A 24,728-nucleotide genomic window follows, 5' to 3' on the forward strand; every position below is an offset into this window, starting at 1 on the left:
TGTCAATGCAGGAGATGCAGGAGACATGGGTTCCGTTCCTGGGTCAGGAAGGTCCCCTGGAGAAGAAAATGGCAACCCACTCCAGTGTTCTTGCCTGGACAATCCCATGGACAGAAGAACTTGGTGGGCTGCAGTCCATGGGGTCACAAAAGAGTCAGACATGACTGAGCAAATAAACACACACACACATGCGTGCACACACACACACACATGCACACACATGTGCACACACACATGCATGCACACACGTGCATGCACACACACACACACACACACACACACACACACAGGGCAGGGATATTGACAAGTCATGACTATACCATGGCCACCAGTGACATCAGACATGCAGTGTCACTGTAACACTTGAAGAGCCAAAGCCACCAACAACATGGAGGCAAGGAAGGCGGGAGGCGGGGGGCTTTCTGGAAAGTTGCTTGTTTTAGAAAGTTGCTTGCTTTTACCAGTATGTCTAAGTTCTTGCTCTCCTGACCCAGGCATCAGTGGAAATTTGGACAATTGTTAAAAAACAATTTAGAGAAACTTCAAAAAGAAGACTAGTCTTGTGTGACTGGCCTCAAGTCATTTCATTCTGGGCATTAAAAGAGAACATGACCTTTCTCCTCTCCATCACAATGCCTGGCTATCTGTGGCAGTGCTGTCAAATGACCAAAGGGGAAATTGTCTAATTATGTGAGACTTTATCATCTAACACAGACCTACAACAAGGCTGGAAAATATTCATTTTCAAAAATGACCACACAAACAAATTCCTCAAAAAGTTGTGCTTTAATTCACTGACGCTGTGGTTCATTAAGCCAATAGATGAATGAAGCAATTCTTGGTGGCTAAATGACAGTGTAAGCAATACAGAGTTCTTCAAATTAATGTTAAATGTGATGGTGAAATGATTATATGTGATAAAATTAAAAAAAAAACTTCATTAGCCTTGACATGATATAGAAAAATATCACACGTCTAAGAGCAAGGAAAGCAGAATACTAAAGAGTAAGAAATGACACATGAACTTTGCTTTCCTTTCTTCCACCAAAGATTACACTCATCAAATGATCTTATTTTTTCATGGACTAAACTAAAATAAAAGAGGGATTAAAATACAAGTCACTTGCCACTATACAATTCTGAATTCAGCTTGCATAATTCAGTGGAGCATTTTGTAATGTTTTAGTCAAAGACTAATTTCTTTTGTTCTCCAAAGAAAAGAGCCAAACAACAGCTTCAAGATCCTTAAAAAATATATTTAAAGATCAGACTAGAAAATAGGCAGCTTCCCTAAATATATCTATTGACTTGTTGACTGTAGAGGTAAAATTACAGGAAGTATAAGGACAAGTGAAAAGCAAAATATAGTTAAGGACAATGGTAAGACTATGCAAGATTCCTGGCATGTTTGGATTTCTTGATTCCTGTCCTGGCAAGTAGCATCACAATGAAGTAGATGTTTGGATTCATCCTCTGATCAAAAGAAAAAAATTGGAAGCCATGGTCATTATAAATTATAAAAATTATGTAATAATAGCAAATATTTATAGAATTTAAATAATTCTAACAACCCTACTGAAAGACAATACCATTAGCTTCATTTTACAGGTGAGAAAATGAAGTAAATGATTTGACCTTCAGTGCTACGGGTAGTTTGGACCTAACCTGAGAAAATAATCAAAGTATCCTGAGTCAAAGTTCAGTTTTCTTTCCATGACACTAAATTGCCAATATTGGCCAGTAAGGGGGCATGTCCACCTATCATTCCAAGCCCCTAAAAAAAATTGAAAGGTTATGGTTTGTGATGATATGCTTCTGATCTCTGTGACAAAGGAAGAAGATGGGAATAATTTCTAATATTTCCTGTAGAGTGGATCACACTAGGGGTAAAACTGAGTGAAATGATGCTTGGTGAGAGAATGACTAATGTGCATGCTCAGTAACTAGTCGTGTCTGACTCTTTGTGACCCCATGGACTATAGCCTGCCAGGCTCCTCTGTCCTTGGAATTTTCCAGGCATGAATTCAGGAGCCCTGAGTGAGTGATACTCCTCATCATATGACCTTTCTGGTCCCTTCCTTGAGGAAGTGAATGTCAGTGATCTTTCAGTTGATTGGGTGTTGGTGGTTGAATCACTAAGTCTTGTCTGACTCTTGCAACTCCATGGACTGTAGCCTGCCAGGTGCCTCTGTTCATGGAATTCTCTGAGAAAGAATACTGGAGTGGATTGCCATTTCCTCCTCCAGGGGATCTTCCAGACTCAGGGATCTAACTCATATCTCTTGTGTCTCCTAAATTGGCAGGCAAATTCTTTACCACTGACAGGGAAGCCACTGTGAGTTGATTATTCCCTTTATAATCTCTCAAGAAGTTCAATTCCAGATAAGAAAGTCAACACTATTAGAAATGAAAATGGAGAAATCACAATAGACAACACAGAAATATAAAGGATTATAAGAGATTACTATCAGCAACTATATGCCAATAAAATGGACAACTTGAAAGAAATGGACCAATCCTTAGAAAAGTATAATTTTCCAAAACTGAGCCAGGAAGAAATGGAAAATCTTAACAGACCCATCACAAGCACAGAAATTGAAACAGTAATAAAAAATCTTCCAACAAGCAAAATCCCAGGACTAAATGGCTTCACAGCTGAATTCTACCAAAAATTTAGAGAAGAGATAACACCTATCCTACTTAAACTCTTCCAGAAAATTGCAGAGGAAGGTAAACTTCCAAATTCATTCTATGAGGCCACCATCACCCTAATGCCAAAACCAGACAAAGATGCCCCCAAAAAGAAAACTACAGGCCAATATCACTGATGAACATAGATGCAAAATCCTTAGGAAAATTCTAGCAAACAGAATCCAACAACATATTAAAAAGATCATACATCATGACCAAGTAGGCTTTATCCCAGGGATGAAAGGATTCTTTAATATCTACAAATCAATCAATGAAATATACCACATTAACAAATTAAAAGATAAAAACCATATGATTATCTCAATAGATGCAGAGAAAGCCTTTGACAAAATTCAACACCCATTTATGATAAAAACCCTCCAGAGCAGGAATAGAAGGAACATACCTCAACATAATAAAAGCTGTATATGACAAGCCCACAGCAAATATTACCCTCAATGGTGAAAGATGGAAAGCATTTCCCCTAAAGTCGGGAACAAGACAAGGGTGCCCACTCTCACCACTAATATTCAACATAGTTTTGGCCACAGCAATCAGAGCAGAAAAAGATATAAAAGGAACCCAGATTGGAAAAGAAGAAGTAAAACTCTCACTGTTTGCAGATGACATGATCCTCTACATAGAAAACCCTAAAGACTCCACCAGAAAATTACAAGAGCTAATCAATGAGTATAGTAAAGTTGCAGGATATAAAATTAACACACAGAAATCCCTTGCATTCTGATACACTAACAATGAGAAAACAGAAAGAGAATTAAGGAAACAATTCCATTCACCATTGCAATGAAAAGATTAAAATACTTAGGAATAAATCTACTTAAAGAAACAAAAGACCTATATATAGAAAACTATAAAACACTGATGAAAGAAATCAAAGATGACACAAATAGATGGAGAAATATACTATGAGCATGGATTGGAAGAATCAACATACTGAAAATGAGTATACTACCAAAGCAATCTATAGATTCAATGCAATCCCTATCAAGCTACCAATTGTATTTTTCACAGAGCTAGAACAAATCATTTCACAATTTGTATGGAAATACAAAACACCTTGAATAGCCAAAGCAATCTTGAGAAAGAAGAATGGAACTGGAGGAATCAACCTGCCTGACTTCAGGCTGTACTACAAAGCCACAGTCATCAAAACAGTTTGGTACTGGCACAAAGACAGAAATATAGATCAGTGGAACAAAATAGAAAGCCCAGAGATAATTCCACGCACCTAATGGACACCTTATCTTTGACAAAAGAGGCAAGAATATACAATGGAGAAAAGACAATCTCTTTAAAAGTGGTGCTGGGAAAATTGGTCAACCACTTGTAAAAGAATGAAACCAGAACACTTTCTAACACCACACACACACAAAAAAAAAACCTTAAAATGGATTAAAGATCTAAATGTAAGACCAGAAACTATAAAACTCCTGGAGGAGTTTACATAGGCAAAACACTCTCTGACATAAATCACAGAGGATCCTCTATGACCCACCTCCAAGCGTAATGGGAATAAAAGCAAAAATAAACAAATGGGACCTAATTAAACTTAAAAGCTTTTGCATAATGAAGGAAAGTATAAGCAAGGTGAAAAGACAGCCCTCAGAATGGGAGAAAATAATATCAAATGAAGCAACTGACAAAGAATTAATCTCAAAAATATACAAGCAACTCCTGCAGCTCAATTCCAGAAAAATAAACGATCCAATCGAGAAATGGGCCAAAGAACTAAACAGATATTTCTCCAAAGAAGACATACAGATGGCTAACAAACACATGAAAAGATGCTCAACATCTCTCATTATCAGAGAAATGCAAATCAAAACCACAATGAGGTACTATCTCACGATGGCCAGCATGACGGCTATCAAAAAAATCTACAAGCAATAAATGCTGGAGAGGTTGTGGAGAAAAGGGAACCCTCTTACACTGTTGGTGGGAATGCAAACTAGTACAGCCACTATGGAGAAGAATGTGGAGATTCCTTAAAAAACTGGAAATGGAACTGCCATATGACCCAGTAATCCCACTGCTGGGTATACACACTGAGGAAACCAGAATTGAAAGAGACACGTGTACCCCAATGTTCGTCACAGCACTGTTTACAATAGCCAGGACATGGAAGCAACCTAGATGTCCACCAGTAGATAAATGAATAAGAAAGCCACGGGACATATACAGAATGGAATATTACTCAGCTATTATAAAGAATGCATTGGAATCCATTCTAATGAGGTGGATGAAACTGGAGCCTATTATACAGAGCGAAGTAAGTCAGAGAGAAAAACACCAATACAGTATACTAACGTATATATATGGAATTCAGAAAGATGGTAATGATGACCCTATAATATATGCAAGACAGCAAAAGAGACACAGATGTAAAGAACAGAATTTTGGACTCTGTGGGAGAAGGCGAGGGTGGGATGATTTGAGAGAATAGCATTGAAGCATGTATATTATCATATATGAAATAGCTTTCCAGTCCAGGTTTGATGCATGAGACAGGGTGCTCAGGGCTGGTGCACTGGGATGACCCTGAGGGATGGGATGGGGAGGGAGGTTCAGGAAGGGGAACACATGTACACCCATGGCTGATTCCTGTGAATATATGGCAAAAACTACCACAATATTGTAAAGGAATTAGCTTCCAATTAAAATAAATAATTTTTTTAAAAAAATCCAAAAAAGATTCAGGAAATTCAGGAAAGGGAGGCAGTTGGTAAGAATAACTCCATTCATATATTAATAATTTGTCCCAAGTCTTTCTCCTTTTCATAATTTTTGGTTGTTGCTGCCATTTTCAGATTTGGAGACTGGTTTTTACTGAAAGGAATATATCAAAAACAATTAGGTCTCCTAGCCCAACTTATGTAGGAGTGTAAAATACAAAAATAATCCGTGAATTATGCATTATTGAAGCATTTTATTTAAAAAAAAAAAAAATCTTTTGGCCATGCCACACAGTTTATAGGACATTAGTTCCCAGACCAGAGTTCAAACCCAGGCCTATGGCAGTGAAAGTACTGTGTCTTAGCTACTGGACCACCAGGAAATTCCCTAGGCATTTTAAAAGGAATAAAATTGTCAAATCTTGTAGTGCATTGTTAAATTTTATCTTCTGACTACCTTTCAATTTCAATGATCAGCACTTAAACAAGAAGAGAATTTGCTCATCAATTGAGGCCTTTGCTTCCCTCATGGTTCAGCTGGTAAAGAATCCACCTGCAATGCAGGAGACCTGGGTTTGATCCCTGGGTCAGGAAGATCCCCTGGATCTACCCACGCCAATATTCTGTCTTGGAGAGAACTCCAGGGAGTGTATAGTCCATGAAGTCACAAAGAGTTGGACACGACTGAGCAACTTTCACTTTCACTTTTCTGTTTGTCATATTACTTTATATTAAACTCATTATTACCTTTTAGAATTTCATACAATTTTAGCACAGTTTTCTGAAGTCCTAGTTTCATGATGACAAAATAGCTACTTTTCTCCTTAGTGTATTAGTATATACACAACTCTGAGCTATTTATGTTCATAATGGTGACTTTTTTTAATTTCTGAATTTGAGTCATTTAAAAAATGTAAAATGAAATAAATTGAGTTTTAGCTTTGTTGAACTCAGTGTCATATCTATCTTGAATCACATAAAAATATGAAAATGTTTGAGAACAAAGAAAGAAAAATAAAATCTTACATGTTACTCGTCAGTCTCTTTTCCACAATTAACTTCATGTTTTAACATACAGGTCATGGCTTCACAGCAAGGATTGGTACATTCCTGTAAAACACACACACACAATGCAAAAGTGGGTTCAAGCATTTTTACCCCTATAGACTGGGTGCACAGAATTCTGGTATAAGATGACAATGAAATTTCACTTTTTAAACTAAATTACTCTGCTATACAAATTCGAGTTGAAATGACCAAGGAAATTTAATGATAGAAAAAAAATGCTGAGTAATGAAAACCATCTCTTAAAAGTACAAAAATAGAATAATCCAAACACTTTCCCAAATAAATTCACCTGGATGGTATTACATGTATGTTAATTTGAAATTCAAGGGAGAATATTTCTATTCTCTTCAAACAGCTTGATGATAGAGAAAAAAAAAATTTTTTTTTAATCCTCAATTCATTTTTACCAAGCCTGCATAATCCTGATAATGAGAACTGGTAATGAATATATACATCATACCATTCTCATTTGTGAATATTAATGCAAAAACTTGAGTAAAATATTAGTCAAACACTAGCCTATTAATATAATAATTCTCCATTACAAACTCTGCAGAATATTTTGTCACCAAAAATGCAAGGGTGTCTCAACAGTACAAAATAAAGTAACATTATCCATTATATTAAAAGACTGAGGGAAGAAAACAACTAATACTAATGTGATAGATGGCAAAAATTAGTACAAATTAGGCAAGCATTATTTAATTAACAAGTGTTAGTGAACTATGAACACTGTTTTGATCATCATGATAAAGAAAATCTATCGGTGAATAGTAAAAGCACATTCAATAAAGTATAAAACAAGAATTATTTTTATGCTATATTCTTATGTTAACTCTGATAAATGCTATGAGACAAAAATATATTAAAGCATAATAATCAGATATATAATAATTATTATCTATAAATAATAATAATTATGTTTTCACTGTTTATACATGATAAAATTCTTGAGCTAGAAAAAAAAAGAGGATCAATTTCCAAAAACATTCAGTTAGTCACTAAGATAGCTGTTTAAGATAATAATAAAATAATGTCAAGAACAGTAATAAATGAGAACCTAAATAAAAAGTAAACATTATATGTACTAACAGAAAAAAGAAAAAAGTTGAAAATATTTCAAAATAAACTTTCAAAATATGCAAGAACTGCATGCAGAATTTTTTATTTAACTTCTCTGAAAAACTTCAAAGGCAACTTATCTTTTAAGACAATACTTAATGTTGTGAAAATGCCAGTGGCCTTTAGAGTGAATTGTGAATTTTACAAATATCAAACCGTATTTGCAGGTAAATTGACAAAATAAATAAATAAATAAAACCAATATATTTATGGAAGAATGAACACTGAATAATTACTATGAAAACACTGCAAAAAAAATGCCAGTGAAGAAATTTTCCATTACTGATATTAAAGTGTGTTACATAGCTGGATTCATTAAAATAGCATTATGGTTGTTTGATAATATCTAGACAGAGAGAATGATTATTTTTACTAAAAATAATAAAATAGCATATAGGATCCTGGAAAACAGATTTTTCATTAAAGAATTCTGTATAAAATAAATATACTACTTTTTAGGTAAAAAACAGCTATTTAAAAACTCACTTGTTCTTAAGTTTAGACTCTCTAGATCTCTAATTTTATTCAGCTACAGAAGAAGAAAATCAACAAGATATGGAAAGAATATGGGAACTGGATGATGTAGTTAAAGAAAAGAAGATATTAAACACCGTATAATAGTAGTTTCTCCTCTTCTGTTCTCTTCCCTCTCTCTCTCTCTTGTGTGTGTGTGTGTGTGTGTGTGTGTGTACTGAACACGCAGCATTTTACCTGTTGAAATTAGAAATACAAAGGATTGTGAACAACTTCAGTTATCCTCCACTTGAGAAACCATATGGGAATATAAGAAGTAAGAATGAGATAAACATAAATCTAAATTATTGTAAAGTGTCAAATCATTTGTATAATTTCACATATCATTATAATTAACAGAATATTTACATTATTCTTTGTGAATAATTAAGTTGCACCATGTAAACTTATAACTAAATAACTTAAATTTTTTTTGTTTTGTTTTTTCTTTTTTGATATACAGGCTTAGTTCCTTCATGGGATCTTCTCAGATCATGAATGGAACCCATATCTTCTGCATTGGCAGGCAAATTCTTTATCACTTAGCCACCAGGGAAGCCCTCAATAGCTTAAAATTTCTGAATAAATAAACAGCATAGAAAGATTATATGTCTTTCTCATTGTCACAAAGCCTCTTAAAGTAATGGATAAATCTTGGGTTGCAACAGGTTTCAGCAATTACTAGCTTTGTATTCTTGGATCTAGTTACTTAGCTTTTCTGAGTCTCACTTCTTTTCTAAATTGGGAAAATAAACCTGTTTTGTAGGTTTGTTGTGAGTAATAAAGGAGATTGTGATTATAAAAGCATTCAGCAGATTGACGTGTAAAAAGTCTCCTCAAATCATAATTCATTTTTTTAAATAGAACACTTTCTTTTAGAAACCTACTCTGAGACTGCTAATGAACATTCTATCAGAGATATTCTTTAGGATACACTGATGTCTTAAAGGGGTTAGATTTTTATGAAGATTTAGCCAGAAGTACCATAATTATCTTAAATGTTCTATGTTAATCCATCTTCTACAGACTTGTGTGATTTTTCTTTTTCCTCTTTACGTTTTAATTTCTCCTTCTCATTTACACACTGCTTGATGACTGTCTCAATGGAGAGAATTTACTTCTGGATTTTCAATTGTTGCATCTGTGTGTAAGTACTTAGTCTGTCAGTTGTGTCTTACTCTTGGCAGCCCCATGGACTGTAGCCCACCAGGCCTCTCTCTCTCTTGCCTGAGATTTTCCAGGCAAGAATACTGGAGTGGGGTGCCATTTCCTCCTTCAGGGGCTCTTCCAGACCCAGAGATATAACCCACATCTCCTGCATTGGTAGGCAGATTCTTTACCACTGAGCCACACGGGAAACCCCTTTTAAATTGTTATTGTTCAACAAAACGATCAGCTGGGAGTTTATGTGATTTAGAAATTTGACTAATATATTTAAGAAATGTCATAAGTGACACGTATAGTTAAGGATTTACTTTTTAAAAGGAAGTACACTTGCTTTATAATGTGTTAGTTTCTACTGTATATCAAAGTAGAATATAGTAGAAACTATATGCTCATGTGTATCCCCTTTTTATTGGATTTCCTTCCTATTTAGGACACCACAGAGCACTACAGAGTTCCCTGTGCTAGACAATAGGTTCTCAATAGTTATCTATTTTCTGGAGAAGGATATGGCAACCCACTCCAGTATTCTTGTCTGGAGAATCCTGTGGACAGAGGAGGCTGGTGGGCTGCTGTCCATAGGGTCGCACAGAGTCAGACATGACTGAAGTGACTTAGCATGTATGCATGCATTGGAGAAGGAAATAGCAACCCACTCCAGTATTCTTTCCTGGAGAATCCCAGGGACGGAAGAGCCTGATGGGCTGCCATCTATGGGGTCACACAGAGTTGGACACGACTGAAGTGACTTAGCAGCAGCAGCAGCAGCAGTTATCTATTTTATACATAAGATCAATCGTGTATATATGTCAGTCTCAGTCTCCCAGTTCATCCTACACCCCTAGCCCCTAGAATCCATACATCCATTCTCTATGTCTGTGTCTCTATTTCTGCTTTACAAATAAGTTCATCTGTACCACTTTTCTAGATTCCACATGTAAGTGAAACCATATGATATTTGTTTTTCTCTTTCTGACTTACTTCACTCTGTATGACAGTCTTTAGGTTCATCCACATATCTGCAAATTGCACAATTTTGTTCCTTTTTGTGGCTGAGTAATATTCTATTGTATATATATGTACCACATTTTCTTTATTCCTCCACCAATGGACATTTAAGTTGCTTCCAAATCCTGGCTATTGTAAATAGGGCTGTAATCAACATTATGATGCTTGTATCGTTTTGAATTATGGTTTTCTCCAGATACATGCTCAGGAGTGGGATTGCTGGGGCATATGGTAGCTCTGGGGGCTTCCCAAGTGGTGCTAGTGGTGAAGAACCTGCCAGCCAATGCAGGAGACTAAAAGACACGGGTTCAATCTCTGGGTTGGGAAAATACCCTGAAGAAGGTCATGGCAACCCACTCCAGTACTTTTGCCTGGAGAATTTCATGGACAGAGGAGCCTGGTGGACTATGGTCTATATGGTCGCAAAGGGTCAGACACCACTGAAGCGACTTAGCACACACACACTCTGCTATGTTTAGATTTTTAAGGAACCTCCATACTATGCTCAATAGTGACTGTACCAATTACATTCTCACCATCAGTGTAGGAGGGTTACCTTTTTTCCACATCCTCTCCAGTATTTATTGTTTGTAGATTTTTTAATGATGACCATTCTGAGCAGTGTGAGGATAACTCATTACAGTTTTGATTTGCATTTCTCTAATATTAAGTGATGTTGAGCATCTTTTCATGTATTTTCTGGCCATCTCTATGTCTTCTTTGGAGAAATGTCTACTAAGTTATCCTACCTATTTTTAGATTTTTTTTTTTCTTTTTTTTACATTGAGCTGAATGAACTGTTTGTATCACAAGGGAGATTAGTCCCTGGTTACTTGTTTCTTTTGCAAGTATTTTTTTCTGTTCTGAGAGTTGTCTTTTCACCTTAATGATTTACTTCTTTTCATTGAAGTTCATATAAAATCATATAATAAGCGTATCCTGGCTTTCAAAATGCTTTTCAAAAGATGACTAAAGTCAGTACTGAAAACAAATACAAGCCTACTTTTTACTAAGATGCCAAGTTTGTCTTTAGAAAGAACTTCCAAAAGTGCATTTTAAAAGAGAAAAAAAGAAAACATTACGAACAGCACAGGGAGCTCAGCCTGGTGCTCTGTAATGACCTAGAGGTGTGGGATGTGGCTGGGAGTGGAGGCAGGTGCAAGAGGGAAATGATATATGTATATGTATAGCTGATTCATGTTGTGCTTCAGAAACTGACACAACATTGTAAAGCAGTTATACTCTAAAACTAAAAAGAAAGCCACAGTAACTCTCTAGTAAATTTTTCAGACCACAGACATTTGCATACCTCAGGAGAGCCACAATCACAGTCTTCACCTACTTCCAAAAGTTGGTTCCCACACACTGGTTTTGTCATATTTTTAGGAACCAGTGCTTGCAGTAGGCATCTTGGCTTTTGAGATAGCATGTATTTTTTAAAATGTGAGCGACTGCGTGTACTGAAATCCTTTGGGAATTTTGAACTGTAACCAGAAGAAAAATGAGAAATACCATGTTATATACAGTGATGTTAACATAAGAATGTGACTTGTCTAACTAGTTCAACAAAAATTCCAAATTTAGTATAAATGAACCATGTTATATGTGGAGTGTGAAAGAGCATGAATACTACTGTCATTGGAAAATTCTTTTTCTAGATACCCAGTTGTAGGAGTTTGAAGAATTTCAATTCCTGTGCAGATTTAATTCTGCCCTAAATGGCAGCAGTGATGAGCTTCACCATTTGTTATCATTCACTCATCTCACTATTGAGGGCTGAGAGGTAAGTGATAATAACAATGAATAGTGAAAGGAAATAATTGCAAACTTAGAGGTTGAGGGGAGATACTTAACTTCCTATTTATGAACACTTCAACAGTAAGATATGTTTATTGGTTTTTCTATCTCAAGTCCTTGCCAAGTGTTTAGAATTAAAAGGCAAAATTAATAACATAAAAATGAATGGATTGGTGATAGGGATTTATAAGGATGTTCTCATCTTAATTATATAAATATTTTTAGAAAAGACTGCTTTAAGCTAAAATTATTTTAAGTTAGAGTAACATGGTCACTATACTCATAAACTCTACCTTGGCATATTTGGAAATCTTAAATAATGAGTTCTGCTAGCTGGTAAATCCTGTACATCAAGAAGCTAGAGCACGAATTAGTTGGAAACACAGCCATTACATTAAAAAATGTTCATCCAGTTATACAGGCTGCATCTGAATTCTGTAAGGTTTAAGAATTTTTTTTTTCTTTAGAGTGACAAGGTCTCACCTTAGATATTCATTCATCACACAACTCCCAGAGGGGCACTTGGTGTAATATGGAACATCAGGCATACCGAGGACATGACCCAATTCATGTGACATCACTCCTACAAGAGAGACACTGTTCTTTCTCTTACCCTGGTGAAAAAAAAAAATAGAAATATCTATTATTTGTGAATTTATTCAATTATTTGTTCATTATTATTGATGTTTGGTATTACAAAGAATAATAGTTTGACATGAAAATTATTGAGTCATTGAGCTTCTTCCCCTGTCATTGGTTATTGTAAATTGTAGACATTTGAGACAACTGACAGGACATTGTAAACATTAAAAATGTTTACACTTCAAACATCAAAAATGACATTGTAAACATTTGAAATGATTTGCTATTGGAAATCTAACTGCTGAGCCAGCGCTCAATCAATATGGATTATTGATAAACCATGGTTAAATCATGATAATTCCATTATTCATTGTTGTTGTTTGGTTGCTAAGTGGAGTCTGACTCTTGTGACTCCATGGACGGTAGCCTTCCAGGCTCCTCTGTCTATGGCATTTCCCAGACAAGAACACTGGAATGGGTTACCATTTCCTTCTCCAAGGGATCATCCCAACCCAGGGATAGAACCCTCATCTCCCACACTGGCGAGTGGATTCTTTACCAACAAGCCACCAGGGAAGCTCGTTCTGCATAGGAAGTACTAAAAGATATCACACTATGTACTCAATTCTAAAAAATATTGCTATGGTGACCATGACACTGGCAGTGTTGGGCTGTGTGACACTGACATGCACTTTGTCCAACCTCCCTGGCCATAGATACTAGCGACGATTAATTTGAAGTTACCTCAAATCCCAGAGGGCACCTGGATTCTCTTTTTCTTCTGATCTTCCTCTTCTAACTCCCTAACATCAACTAAAGAGTGAAAGCTCTGGGAGGGTCAATGTAAAGAGATATTCTGTTTCATAATCCAAGGAATCCTCAGTGTAGTGATCTACTAATTCAGGTTCATTTCTACTTTTATTTACTGATTCAGCAAATGTACATTGTGCTAACTCTAAATAAGACATTGTGCTTGTCTTCATGGAGGTTGTAGAACCTCAGGGAGCCATATGTTTACAAACCTCAATAACAGCAACGGACGATGGGGTGCACAAGGAATTCGAGGCCGCCAGTCCTGTAATTCGATCTTTGAAGCCAACTCCACTGCGTGAAAATTACAGGTATGTTGTCACAATCTGAGTCTTTTGAACCATCAGCTTCTGTCAACTCTGTCTGAGACTTTCCTAGTTCCCCTACCCTTTTCCTATTCATGAGGTCCCAGAAAAGCCACTGCTATTCTATAGCATTAGAATGACCACAGATGGTTATCCCACATCCAAGAGTCAATTTTAGTGATCTGAGATGGGTCTGCAACAATCCCACAGGTGAGTTGCTAATAACAGAACTTTAGGCTCTCTGATCACTGAACAGGGAGGTAGAATTGAATAGGAATCTCTGCCAAGAAACCTTTGGGATAATTATCTTCTCTGTCAAAATAGTCCTGGCTCTGGCCAGTGTGTGCTTACCTGAGTAGCTGAGCATGGTCATGGGTCTTCATTTTTCCCAGGTTAGAACGATGCCAATTCATAAATTTGTTAAAGGTGGCACGTGTGTTGTGTACCACCTTTATCTTGTCACCATTAGACCATATTTCCATACCTACCAAGGACACTTGAACGTCTATGGTATTGTAAATCTGAGGGAAGAACATTTTTCATCATGAAAATGTTTTTATTTCTTTTTTTTTAAAAATTATTGAAGTATAGCCAATTTACAATGTTATGTTAATATCTGCTGTAGAGCAAAGTGACTGAGTTTTGTTTGTTTTCAGTTATACATATGTATATATTTAGATGTCAGGCAAGTGTACGCTCCTCGGTTCTGTCTCGTCACAACTAAGATTTGGAGTGACGGACATTAAAGCCCTCAGCGCTCCACAGCTTTTGGGTCTTGGGCAGACTGTGTTATAGCTCTCAGGTCTCGAACAGACTGTGCTATAGCTCTTAAGACAAATCAGTGTTACAGCTCCGAGTTACAGCTCTGATTTATTTAGATACTAGCAGGAAAATCCATCCTCGAGGTATGAGGGCCTGTCGACCCAAACACGCGAAGAGAAGAGCGCCCCAGCATGCGGGAGAGAGACAGAGAGACCCTCCGCCCTTTGGCTTTTCTTTTTATATGTTTTCCCCACCCCCCACCCCCGGGCCTGCCCTATATAAATGGGGCTAGCCAGGAGTGTTGTTTGTTCTACCTGAGGTCCTCACTCCGGTCCTCGGACCTTCCTTTGTTGTATTTTCGTGGGCTTTTCCCTTCCTTATCTTCTAGCCACCACCATTCTGCACTCCTGTTTTCTATTCTAACTATCTAACATATATATGTTCTTTTTCATTCGTCTCCATTATGGTTTATCCTAGAATATTGTACGTAGTTCCCTGTGCTATACAGTAGGAAAGATTTATTTAGTTTTTTTTTTAGATATTTCATCGATTGCAAGTGATGGATAAATGTATCCCATTTTGAAAACAGAAAACGCAGAAGTTGCCTTTCCTACAGTATACAGTGATTTTACCTTGATGTTAATCCTTGTCTACCAAATTTCCCCAAACTGCGGACTTTAAGCCATTGTAATTCTCCCAATTCTTATTTGCTTAAAATATAGAAAAGCCCTAAACTCCTATGTGGAAACGTATGTTTATAGAACAAATATCTTACCACATTGAGCAGGTTTATCACATCAAACACAAAGCTTCTTATCACAGTTATGTTCTCATTATACATCTTATACTGTAAAATACAAAATGCAAAGAGTAATTAAAATCACAAATTAAAGTGAGAAAGCTGATGGGGATTTTATAGTTTAAGAAAACTTACACATTTCGATGTAAATAAATGTCTGTTCATTCCACATCTACCTTATCTAAGAATCTGTTTCAACAAATTCTATTTCAAATGTAAGACGTTTTTGGCAAAAGAAAACTTAAGTATTCATATAAAATATCAATTCAAATTAAGTTGAATAAATCATATTAGTTTTAATGTTTTCAAACCAATTTAATATTTTTAAAATTTGGTTAGGAAGCATAAATTCTCATTTATTATAATATATGAATTAATAAATTATATATAATTTTATATCTATTTTATATTTACATGTTATAGTGAGAACTTTAAAAAGATATTAATAACCAACTCTTTTATGTTTCTAGTTATTGTGGTTGTTTTACTGTTGCTATCTGCCATTAAGTATATTTCCCATGTCTGAATATTTTGGCAGCAGATGAATTTTAAAAGAGCAGGAGTGAATGAAAACTATTTCTGACATGGTAGGTAGAACAGATAAGACAATCATGTGGACAGGGTTTGTATTTTTCATGAGAATAGTTTATTGTTTGCACCTGCTTGATAAGAAAACTGAAAAGTTGACTTAACTACCCAAGAAGAGCTCATTTCATACTCACAAAAGCATTATCCAGCACCAAAAGCAGATCAATGTATTTCTCAGCATGAAGAAACTCTTCTCCCTTAATGAAGAATGAAAGAACATTGTTAATAATATCTTCAACCTGAGAGATTAAAAAGCTTACAAAAAGATTTATTTATTTATTTTCCTTCAGAGGAGAAGTAAATTGAAGAATAAGTAAATAAGGGTTGGACTTTACTCACACAAGTGATTTCTGGATACACCAGTATTTCATGCATCATTACTGGGTCAGTTGAAATGAATGATGGTGGGAAACTGCACTCACCTCTGGACTTTTGAGTGACCTTGAGCTTCGAATAAGGTCCTGTTTCCTGCCAACGTTTCTTACACCACAGGTGTGATTAGCTGGGTTGAGCTCCTCCTGGTTGTATGTGAGTACAGCGTGTTCTTCTCGGTCTGTGCTTTTCAGAGGCTTTATCATGTATCTTTGATCATGATGTGTGAAATAGCCCCTGTGAGACACAGAGGTTAGTATTTCAAGATTTTCTGCCAGAGTCACACTCGCTGGCCAGAGTGAAGGTATTCCTCTCCCTCAATGCCAAGTTCACACATGGTTTTCATTCATATGTCTTGCAGCTAACTTTTGCTAATTTAAGTTATAATCAGTGTTTGCCAATACAAAAATAGATCCTATTTTAATTACCCAGGGCATTCTGAACAAGAAGTACTAAGATGAAGCTATTCCCCCAAATTTGAAATTTACACCATGAGCTCAGTAGATATTTGTCCATAGTTTATTTTCACATTTAGCAAATATTTCTTGGCAGATCCCAGGAATATAAGGGAGAATGTAGTAAAGGAGTAGATACCTTTCAAAGGATACCTTGCAAAGGAGTAGATATCTTATAGATACCAAGAACCCCAAAGAGAAAGATTGATGAGCAGATCAGCCAGAGGAACAAGTTGGAACTAGTAGTAACTTAAAGATTTTCTCTTCTTAGAAGGAAAATTAATTCAGAAATACATAGTGAAACTGTATGATGAAATATTAGAAAGCCAACACAGCTGTTAAAAAAATTACATCTACAAAAGCACTGTAAGATATGGGAAAAGGCTTTTGATGTCATGTGGTATGTCTCATGTTGGACAAAGAATCATGTATTTTATTTTACATTTCAATCATATAAATGATATTTTTGTTTATCTGTATAAAAGACTGAACCGTGATCAAAAACTAATAATAGTGATACTCAGAGGTAAAACTTTTTGGTGGTTATTTTCTTATTTGTGTTTTCTCACCCTTTACAAATTTTCCCTAACTGGCAAGAATCACCTTTGTAAACAGAAATACCACACAGATACACAAACACACTCATGCACACAAACTTCTAAAAATTATGTTTAATGTGACAACTGCAGGGTAGCATCTTGGTTTCAGGGAATGAAGGATGGATGGATAATAGATATGAAATTGAATCCAGATGTCATCATGCTCCCGAATATACTACTTGTTTAAAAATTGCTAACTCTAACTTTGACTAGAAGTGCAGATAATGATAATTGCAAAGATGATACATTATTCTTCACTTTAACCATGTAGATTCAGCATTTTATCAATGGAAACAATTTTACCAAAATAGTAAGAAGACATGGTGTCCAGGAAGACTCAATATTGTGCAACAAAATAGTGCTTGATGTTTAATATTTTTACAAGTTGTAGCTCACCTCAATCCATCACAAGTACTAATGCTGGCAACAGAGTCCTTTTCATTTAGGATGTGTCCTTTATAGTAGCAGTGTTCCTAAGGTTGGAAAAAAAATTTTTAACTACAAAAGTAAATATATCACAGTTGTATTGAAAACTTATCTTGAATATGTAGGAATGTTCTTCAAATAGTGGCTGTGACCAGACCAGCTCCCACAAACAAAAACATGGAGATTCTCAGTAGTTTTATGGACCTCTCCATCTATGACCTTGGGAACTCTCCATATTTGGTGGTTGAGCTGTCTTTGTGACACTAATTCACACTAAAGAAAAGTCCAGGAAATTTGAACCTAAATGGACTCATGGCAAGAGTAGACAATGCAATTGAGAAGTAACCAGTTGTTTTATGTAGTCTATAGCACTCCCCAGGAACTCTCATATTTGAGTGCCAACTTTGGAGAATTTAGTATCTCTGTGCAAGCTCCACTATGCATTACATACAATAAAATGAGGTATTCATTTTTCTAAATTCTAGAGTCCTCAAGAGGCCATACCACCATGTCTGAGACCCTGTGATTTACGGGTCAAATTCATTTTTTTTTTTTTTAACTGGTGTGTTAGTGGTAGCCCTTTATCAGCCTCGAAAGCCCAGAGAGTTTGTCTATAACTAGAGATTCAGACTGGCTTCCCGGGTGACTCAGAGGTAAAGAATCTGCCTGCCAAGCAGGAAACACAGATTGAATCCCTGGGTTGGGAAGATCCCCTGGAGAAGGAAATGGCATCCCACTCCAGTATTCTTGCTTGGGAAATATTATGGACAGAGGAGCTTGGTGGGCTAGAGTCCATGGGGTCACAAAGAGTCAGACACGACTGAGTGACTAAACCACCACACAGAGATTCAGATATGTTGGCACTTCATATAAGCAAAATAGGGGGTCACTTGTGTAGAACAGTCCAAGAAAGCTAATGAATAAACTCTTGTTCAAAACAAACTGACTTTCTTCAGGGTCTGACATTCCATCTGTGTCTTTCTTGCCTTTACAAGAAACCTTGTCATTATAACATTTTCATTATAAAAATGTCATTAACATTTTCTTGTAGACGAGCTGGAAAAGGTACCACATTAAGATGTCACTGGCCATTCACACTTAAGTATGAACTAATTTATCAGATACTTTCCCCACAGGTCAATGTTAGCAAAAATCCAGATGCCCTTGAAATAAGAAAGTAAGAAGGGAACAAAGGGCCATTCTGTGGCCAAAGTCTTGTTTGTTTTTTTACAGAGACATAGATGTATGGGACACCATGGAAGGTGGCTCTGAGAAATGCTCTAGCTTGATAATACTCATGACTGAGCCTTTTTTAAAAATTAAATATATTTATTTTTAATTGAAGGATAATTGCTTTACAGTATTGTGTTGGTTTCTGCCAAACATCAACATGAATCAACCATAGGTATACATATGACTCAGCCTTTTTATGTTCTCTTCCTATTCTTTTCTTGGCCTTGATCCTCTATGTCTGACACCTACACCTTGGCATGATTTCTATGATGGTGGTTTAACTGGATAAAAATTTTTATTAGATAAATAATTGATATACCATTGTGAATCTCAGGATAAATCATTTACCACTAGAAAACAGTAAATAGTGGCATACATTTTGAGTGCCTAGGAGAGAATATTTCTAACCTGGTGATTAAATGGTTTAAGGGAAAATAGATTTTTAGTTTCTTCTTAAAATGCAACACTTGAGGGACTTCCCTGGTGGTCCTGTGGTGAAGAATCTGCCTTGCAATGCAGAGGTTGTGGGTTCACTCCTTGGTCAGGGAACTAAGATCCCACATGCCGAGGAGCAACTAAGCCTGGGCACCACAACTAGAGATTCCATGCACCACAACGAAATACTGAGCATGATGCAGTGAAGATCCTGTGTGTCACATTTAAGATCCAACACACTCAAATACATGAATATTTAAAAAAAATTTTTTTTAATGCAACACTTGAGAGCCTCCTACTACTTCTATCTTTTAAAAAAGATATAAAAAAATAAAAAATAAAAAAGATATAATTCTTTTTTTCACCTGTTGTCTCCTTGGTCATAGATGAGCCCCTTGCTTTCAAGTCCTTTGATTTTTTTTTTTTAAGTTGACCTTGGACTTATAAATCTCATGATGTAAGCAGCTGATCCAAGTTAAGAGTCCCAGAAAGCATTCAGACCTACCATGTTCTGAGGTCTTGTGGTGATTTCTTCTCCACCGGGTGAGTAATATGTTTCAGTGTAGTCTGGTCCCAGGAGATGCCTGTAGAGAGCAGAAAGTTGAATACTCTCATGGTGACAATTAAGACAATATCCCTGATCCAATCTTCAGCACTAAAGGAATGATAATGTTTATGGTGAGAAAGAGCTGATCTGATGCACTGATCTTTTTCCAATATTGTGAGTCTGATCCTGAAGCAAATCAAACATTCAGTTATACCTCTTAGATCTGAGGAAAGAAATGTCTTCCAATATTTTACTAACACAGAAATCAGAGAGTGATTTTTCTAACTTCAAATATATTATTGGGATTCTTTGCACCAAGAACACAGCCTCTAAGCAATCTCAGAAGGATGTTGGGTCACAAGTACACATCAAGGACCACTGTATTCAGGGAGAAGTTTACTGACTATTATAGAACTTGGTGGAACCCTATTCCCTGAGATCTATCTCAAGGCTGTGTGCCCCGAATGAGCCTTAGATATAAAAGCAGAGACTTTACTTTGCTGACAAAGGTTCATCTAGTCAAAGCTATGGTTTTTCCAGTAGTCATGTATGGAAGTACTGAAGAATTGATGATTTTGAACTGTGGTGTTGGACTTCTCCCCTAGAGAGTCTCTTGGATTGCAAGGAGATCAAACCAGTCAATCCTAAAGGAAATCAGTCCTGAATATTCATTGGAAGGACTGATGCTGAAGCTAAAACTCCAATACTTTGGCCGCCTGATGTGAAGATCTGACTCATTTGAAAAGACCCTGATGCTGGGAAAGATTGGGGGCAGGAGGAGAAGGGGACGACAGAGGATGAGATGCTGGATGGCATCACCAACTCGATGGACATGAGTTTGAGCAAGCTCTGGGAGTTGGTGATGGACAGAGAAGCCTGGTGTGCTGCAGTCCATGGGGTCGCAAAGAGTTGGACATGACTGAGCGACTGAACAAATCTGAGCTGAAGTGATATATCAAATGGATAACTAATGAGAACCCACTCTATAGCACAGGGAACTCTACTCAATGCTCTGTGGTGACCTAAATGGGAAGGAAATTAAAGAAAGGGGTTATACATATACGTGTAGCTGATTCACTTTTCTGTACAGTAGAAACTAACATAATATTTCAAAGAAAATATACTCCAATTAAATAAAAGTACTGGAAAGTCACATCAAAGATTTGAGTTTATCTGGGTAAAATATATTTGCAGCAAATTCCAAAATTACCAAGGAAGAAAGTTGTTTGTGCAGCTTCCTTTGTTTTATACTTTGCATATGATTTGCTAGAGAAACATCAAGCTTTTTCTATAACATTAATACAAACTATTAGCATTTAATGCTCAATATGTTTCATGTCTTCTTTGTGAAATTATACTATATAGAGTTTCAAGATTTATTTTCCTACATTTTTTTAGAATAATCCAGTGATTAGACTCGCAGAAAATATAACTTACTCAGCTTTTTGTAGGGAAAGAATGACTTCTTCTCCATTTAACATCATCTGATATTGAAGTTCAGGTTCATATCTTTCCTAAAGATATTTAATAATATAATGATAATTTACATTTCTGAATCTATCTAAAATAATTATAATGATATAGGTAGCTGTACAGAATGATAATTACAAATGCATGTAAGATAAAAGCAGTTCTCATGCTTCTAAAATATGTAAAAGGAAACAAATTTTACAGCAAAATAGATTTCCAAAAAGCACAATAACATGGTAATAATACAGACTATATTCACTCTAATATGTAACATATGGACTTATCATTTGCTGTAACGTATGGTATACAGTCACTGACTGATGGTATACAGTTCTGTACCCTAACGGATCCTAATAGGGTAATAATAAGGCATATATTTTTACTGCTTTAAAGCTAAACCAAATATACTAAAAAAGCTCAAACAAAAGCATACTAAAAATTAAAATAAAAATTATAAAATGAAGAAAATATTTGCAAAAATGTAATAGTCAAAGAGTATCTTCAACACAGTAAAAAAAAATCTTGTAAATTAATGAGATAATTTTATCTCATAGAAATGGCTGCCATTCCTGTCTTCCTTTATTTTGTTCTCCCCACAAACTTGGAGAAATGTCCAAGCTGCTTTATTCTTTCTGATCCAGAGAGTCAGTTAACTTCCTTCCTGCTGCTTCAGGGCAAAAGCACTTAAAGAAAACCTATGCCCTCTCCAGGGCAAAGGGGAGCTTTTGTATAAATGGATTTCAAAATTAAACTATTAGATGTTGACTGTGACATCACTTCTACTAGTAAAAGGTCCTTTACTCTCTCATTAGATGACACCATGATCAATCCACTGCTTACCTCTTTGCCATGCTTCTCTGTTTGGTTATTCTGTATCTCTCTTTTGTGTAAAATGTGTAGTTTCTTAGGATGAACTACTTCATACAGCTCTGATTCAAGTGTTTGTCTTATGGTCATTGCTAGAGAAAGAGACATAACATTGATATAAAATATGTAAATGTTTTTGTTGACTGGTTTGTTGAAATCGCATGGAAGACAATTCCCATTGAAAAGAGAAACACTGAGAAGAATAATTTCCTTCTACCTAAGCTTTGATAACAAAGAATTTTTCTTTAGCTTTCTCTCCCTATCCTGGAAAGACATGACAATGATGAAATAATTCTTTGGAATTGTCAGTATATTAGTGCTTACCTTGAGTCTGAATGATGAGCCAGAGGATGGAGAGCAGGACCAAAGACATGTTGGTACTGCAGGTAGCTGAGAAGTCCTACTCAGCACAAAGTTGTGATCTCCCCAGTTGTCCAGTTTTATCTCCCCTACTTCACTGTCCAGCTTTATCTGCCCCCTACTTCTCTTTACAAATTGAAAAAAAAAAAAGTTTTAAAAACCTCAAGCCTTCTTTGGAAGTTTAGGGAATGTTTCCTAATGGCTTTGGAAAGTTGCCAAGACATTGCACTGTCAAGATCATGAGAATGTTCCTCATTTCTGAGAGGTATTTATGTCTGTGGTTACATCTTGTTAAGGACTCACATCTGGGCAACTGCTTGGCCCTGGTGCTCCAATAGCATGGGAAAGTACCTAATGAGACTGATATCTGTATATATATTTGCACACACATTTAATTCAGCCATCACTCATGCTTTTCAGTAATCTTATAGAAATTAATCTATATATTTAGAAAATCTATCAGTCTGTACATGTTTTGAAAAAGTGTGTTGATCTTCTGGACTAGCAAAAAGATAAAAATGCTTATAGAGAAAACTTAAATTGAGGGAAAAATAGTTGGTCACCCAATGGCCCAACATTATGTTTATATTTCTTTGATTTCAGATGACTTCCTTTGGATAAAATGCTAGAAACAGTATTATTTAGCAAAAAAAGGTAAAACAAAGTGAGATTCTTGGTATCCATTGACCTGGTATTTCTCAGAGTTAACTCTAAATTATATTCCTATTAGTAGAGTTTTCTCAATCTAAAAATCTATGCTCTTTACCTACTGAGTTTATTTTTTACTGATACATTTGGGAGTTTGCAAGCATCGGATTGTAAGTTTTATAGCAATCTCTCCATGTCTATGCTTCTCTTTGTTTTTCTACATTCTTTGGAGTCATTTAAGTTTTCTCTATAATTTTCTTTATCTTTTGCTGGTCTAGAAGATCAACATTCTACATGTATCCTATAGTATGCATGCATGCATGCTAAGTTGCTCCAGTTGTGACCGACTCTGTGTGACCCCATGGAGAGCAGCCCATCAAGCTCCTCTGCCTATGGGACTTTCCAGGCAAGAATAATGGAGTGGGTTGCCATTTCCTTCTCTGATTTAATCGCTAAGTCATGTCCAACTCTTTGGAACCCCATGGACCTTAGCCCACTAGGCCCCTCTGTCCATGGGATTTTCCAGGCAAGAATATCAGAGTGGGTTGCCATTTCCTTCTCCCGTATCCTATAGTAGTTACCACTAAAATTTAGCAAAATGAAATCTTAATAACATCTAACTACCATCAAATAATACAAGACCCTGAAACGGTGTAGCCCTTCTTAGCATCCCGTCCCTAGCCACCTTACATGTTGTAAGGTGTTTTAATTCCACCATGATTTCATCCCCTGGTCATTATAGTTAGTTCTGTGTTTTATACAGATGCTATTTGAAATTATTCGTAAGAATACCATCTTCTTTTCTCCAAGATTCTTTTTTGTAAAACATATTTTCTAACAAATCATCTCTTAGAGTAAACAGTACTGTGTTTTAAAATTCTTTAAAATTCCCAGGAGACTATATTTATTTCACTATATTCTTTAATGGTATTTAGGTGGGAATACAGTTTTAGGATGACAATAAATGTACCAGCGTTTGGGAACTATTTTACTGTTTTTTTTGGGGGGGGGGGAATTCATATTACTGTTGAAAATTCTTTGACTATTAAATAACAAATTATTATTATTATTATTATTATTAATGTTTCTATTTATGCAAATAATAGGGCTTCCCAGGTGGTGCTAGTGGTAAAAGTACTTGCCTACCAATGCAGAAGACATAAGACATGCAGGTTCGATCCCTGGGTTGGGAAGAGCCTCTGGAGGAGGGCATGACAATCCACTCCAGTATTCTTGCCTGAAGAATCCCATGGACAGAGCAGCCTGGTGGGCTACAGTCCATAGGGTTGCAAAGAGTCGGACTCGACTGAAGCAACTTAGCAGCAGCAGCATACTACTAATATTTCAAGATAAATTAGATATTTATTGAGATCACATTAATTTGAGTTTACACTAAATTAATACTACATTTCTG

General features: G+C 36.0%; 1 protein-coding gene across 1 annotated transcript; it reads right to left on the minus strand.

Moving 5' to 3' along the window:
- Positions 1-767: 767 nt before the first annotated feature.
- On the minus strand, positions 768-22,790 carry ADAMDEC1 (ADAM like decysin 1). Its single transcript, XM_061163868.1, has 14 exons — positions 22,631-22,790; positions 22,280-22,398; positions 21,407-21,483; positions 19,928-20,006; positions 17,725-17,801; positions 16,325-16,511; positions 16,037-16,099; positions 15,291-15,362; positions 14,105-14,274; positions 13,661-13,742; positions 12,540-12,670; positions 11,569-11,743; positions 6,411-6,494; positions 768-1,473 (listed from the first exon to the last, which is right to left on the minus strand). Exons 1-13 carry the CDS (start codon positions 22,677-22,679, stop codon positions 6,414-6,416), a joined length of 1,362 nt encoding a protein of 453 aa, XP_061019851.1. The 5' UTR covers positions 22,680-22,790; the 3' UTR covers positions 768-1,473; positions 6,411-6,413.
- Between the last annotated feature and the right edge of the window lie 1,938 nt (positions 22,791-24,728).

This window comes from Dama dama, chromosome 16, assembly GCF_033118175.1.
Source record: "Dama dama isolate Ldn47 chromosome 16, ASM3311817v1, whole genome shotgun sequence".
Lineage (NCBI taxonomy): Eukaryota > Metazoa > Chordata > Mammalia > Artiodactyla > Cervidae > Dama > Dama dama.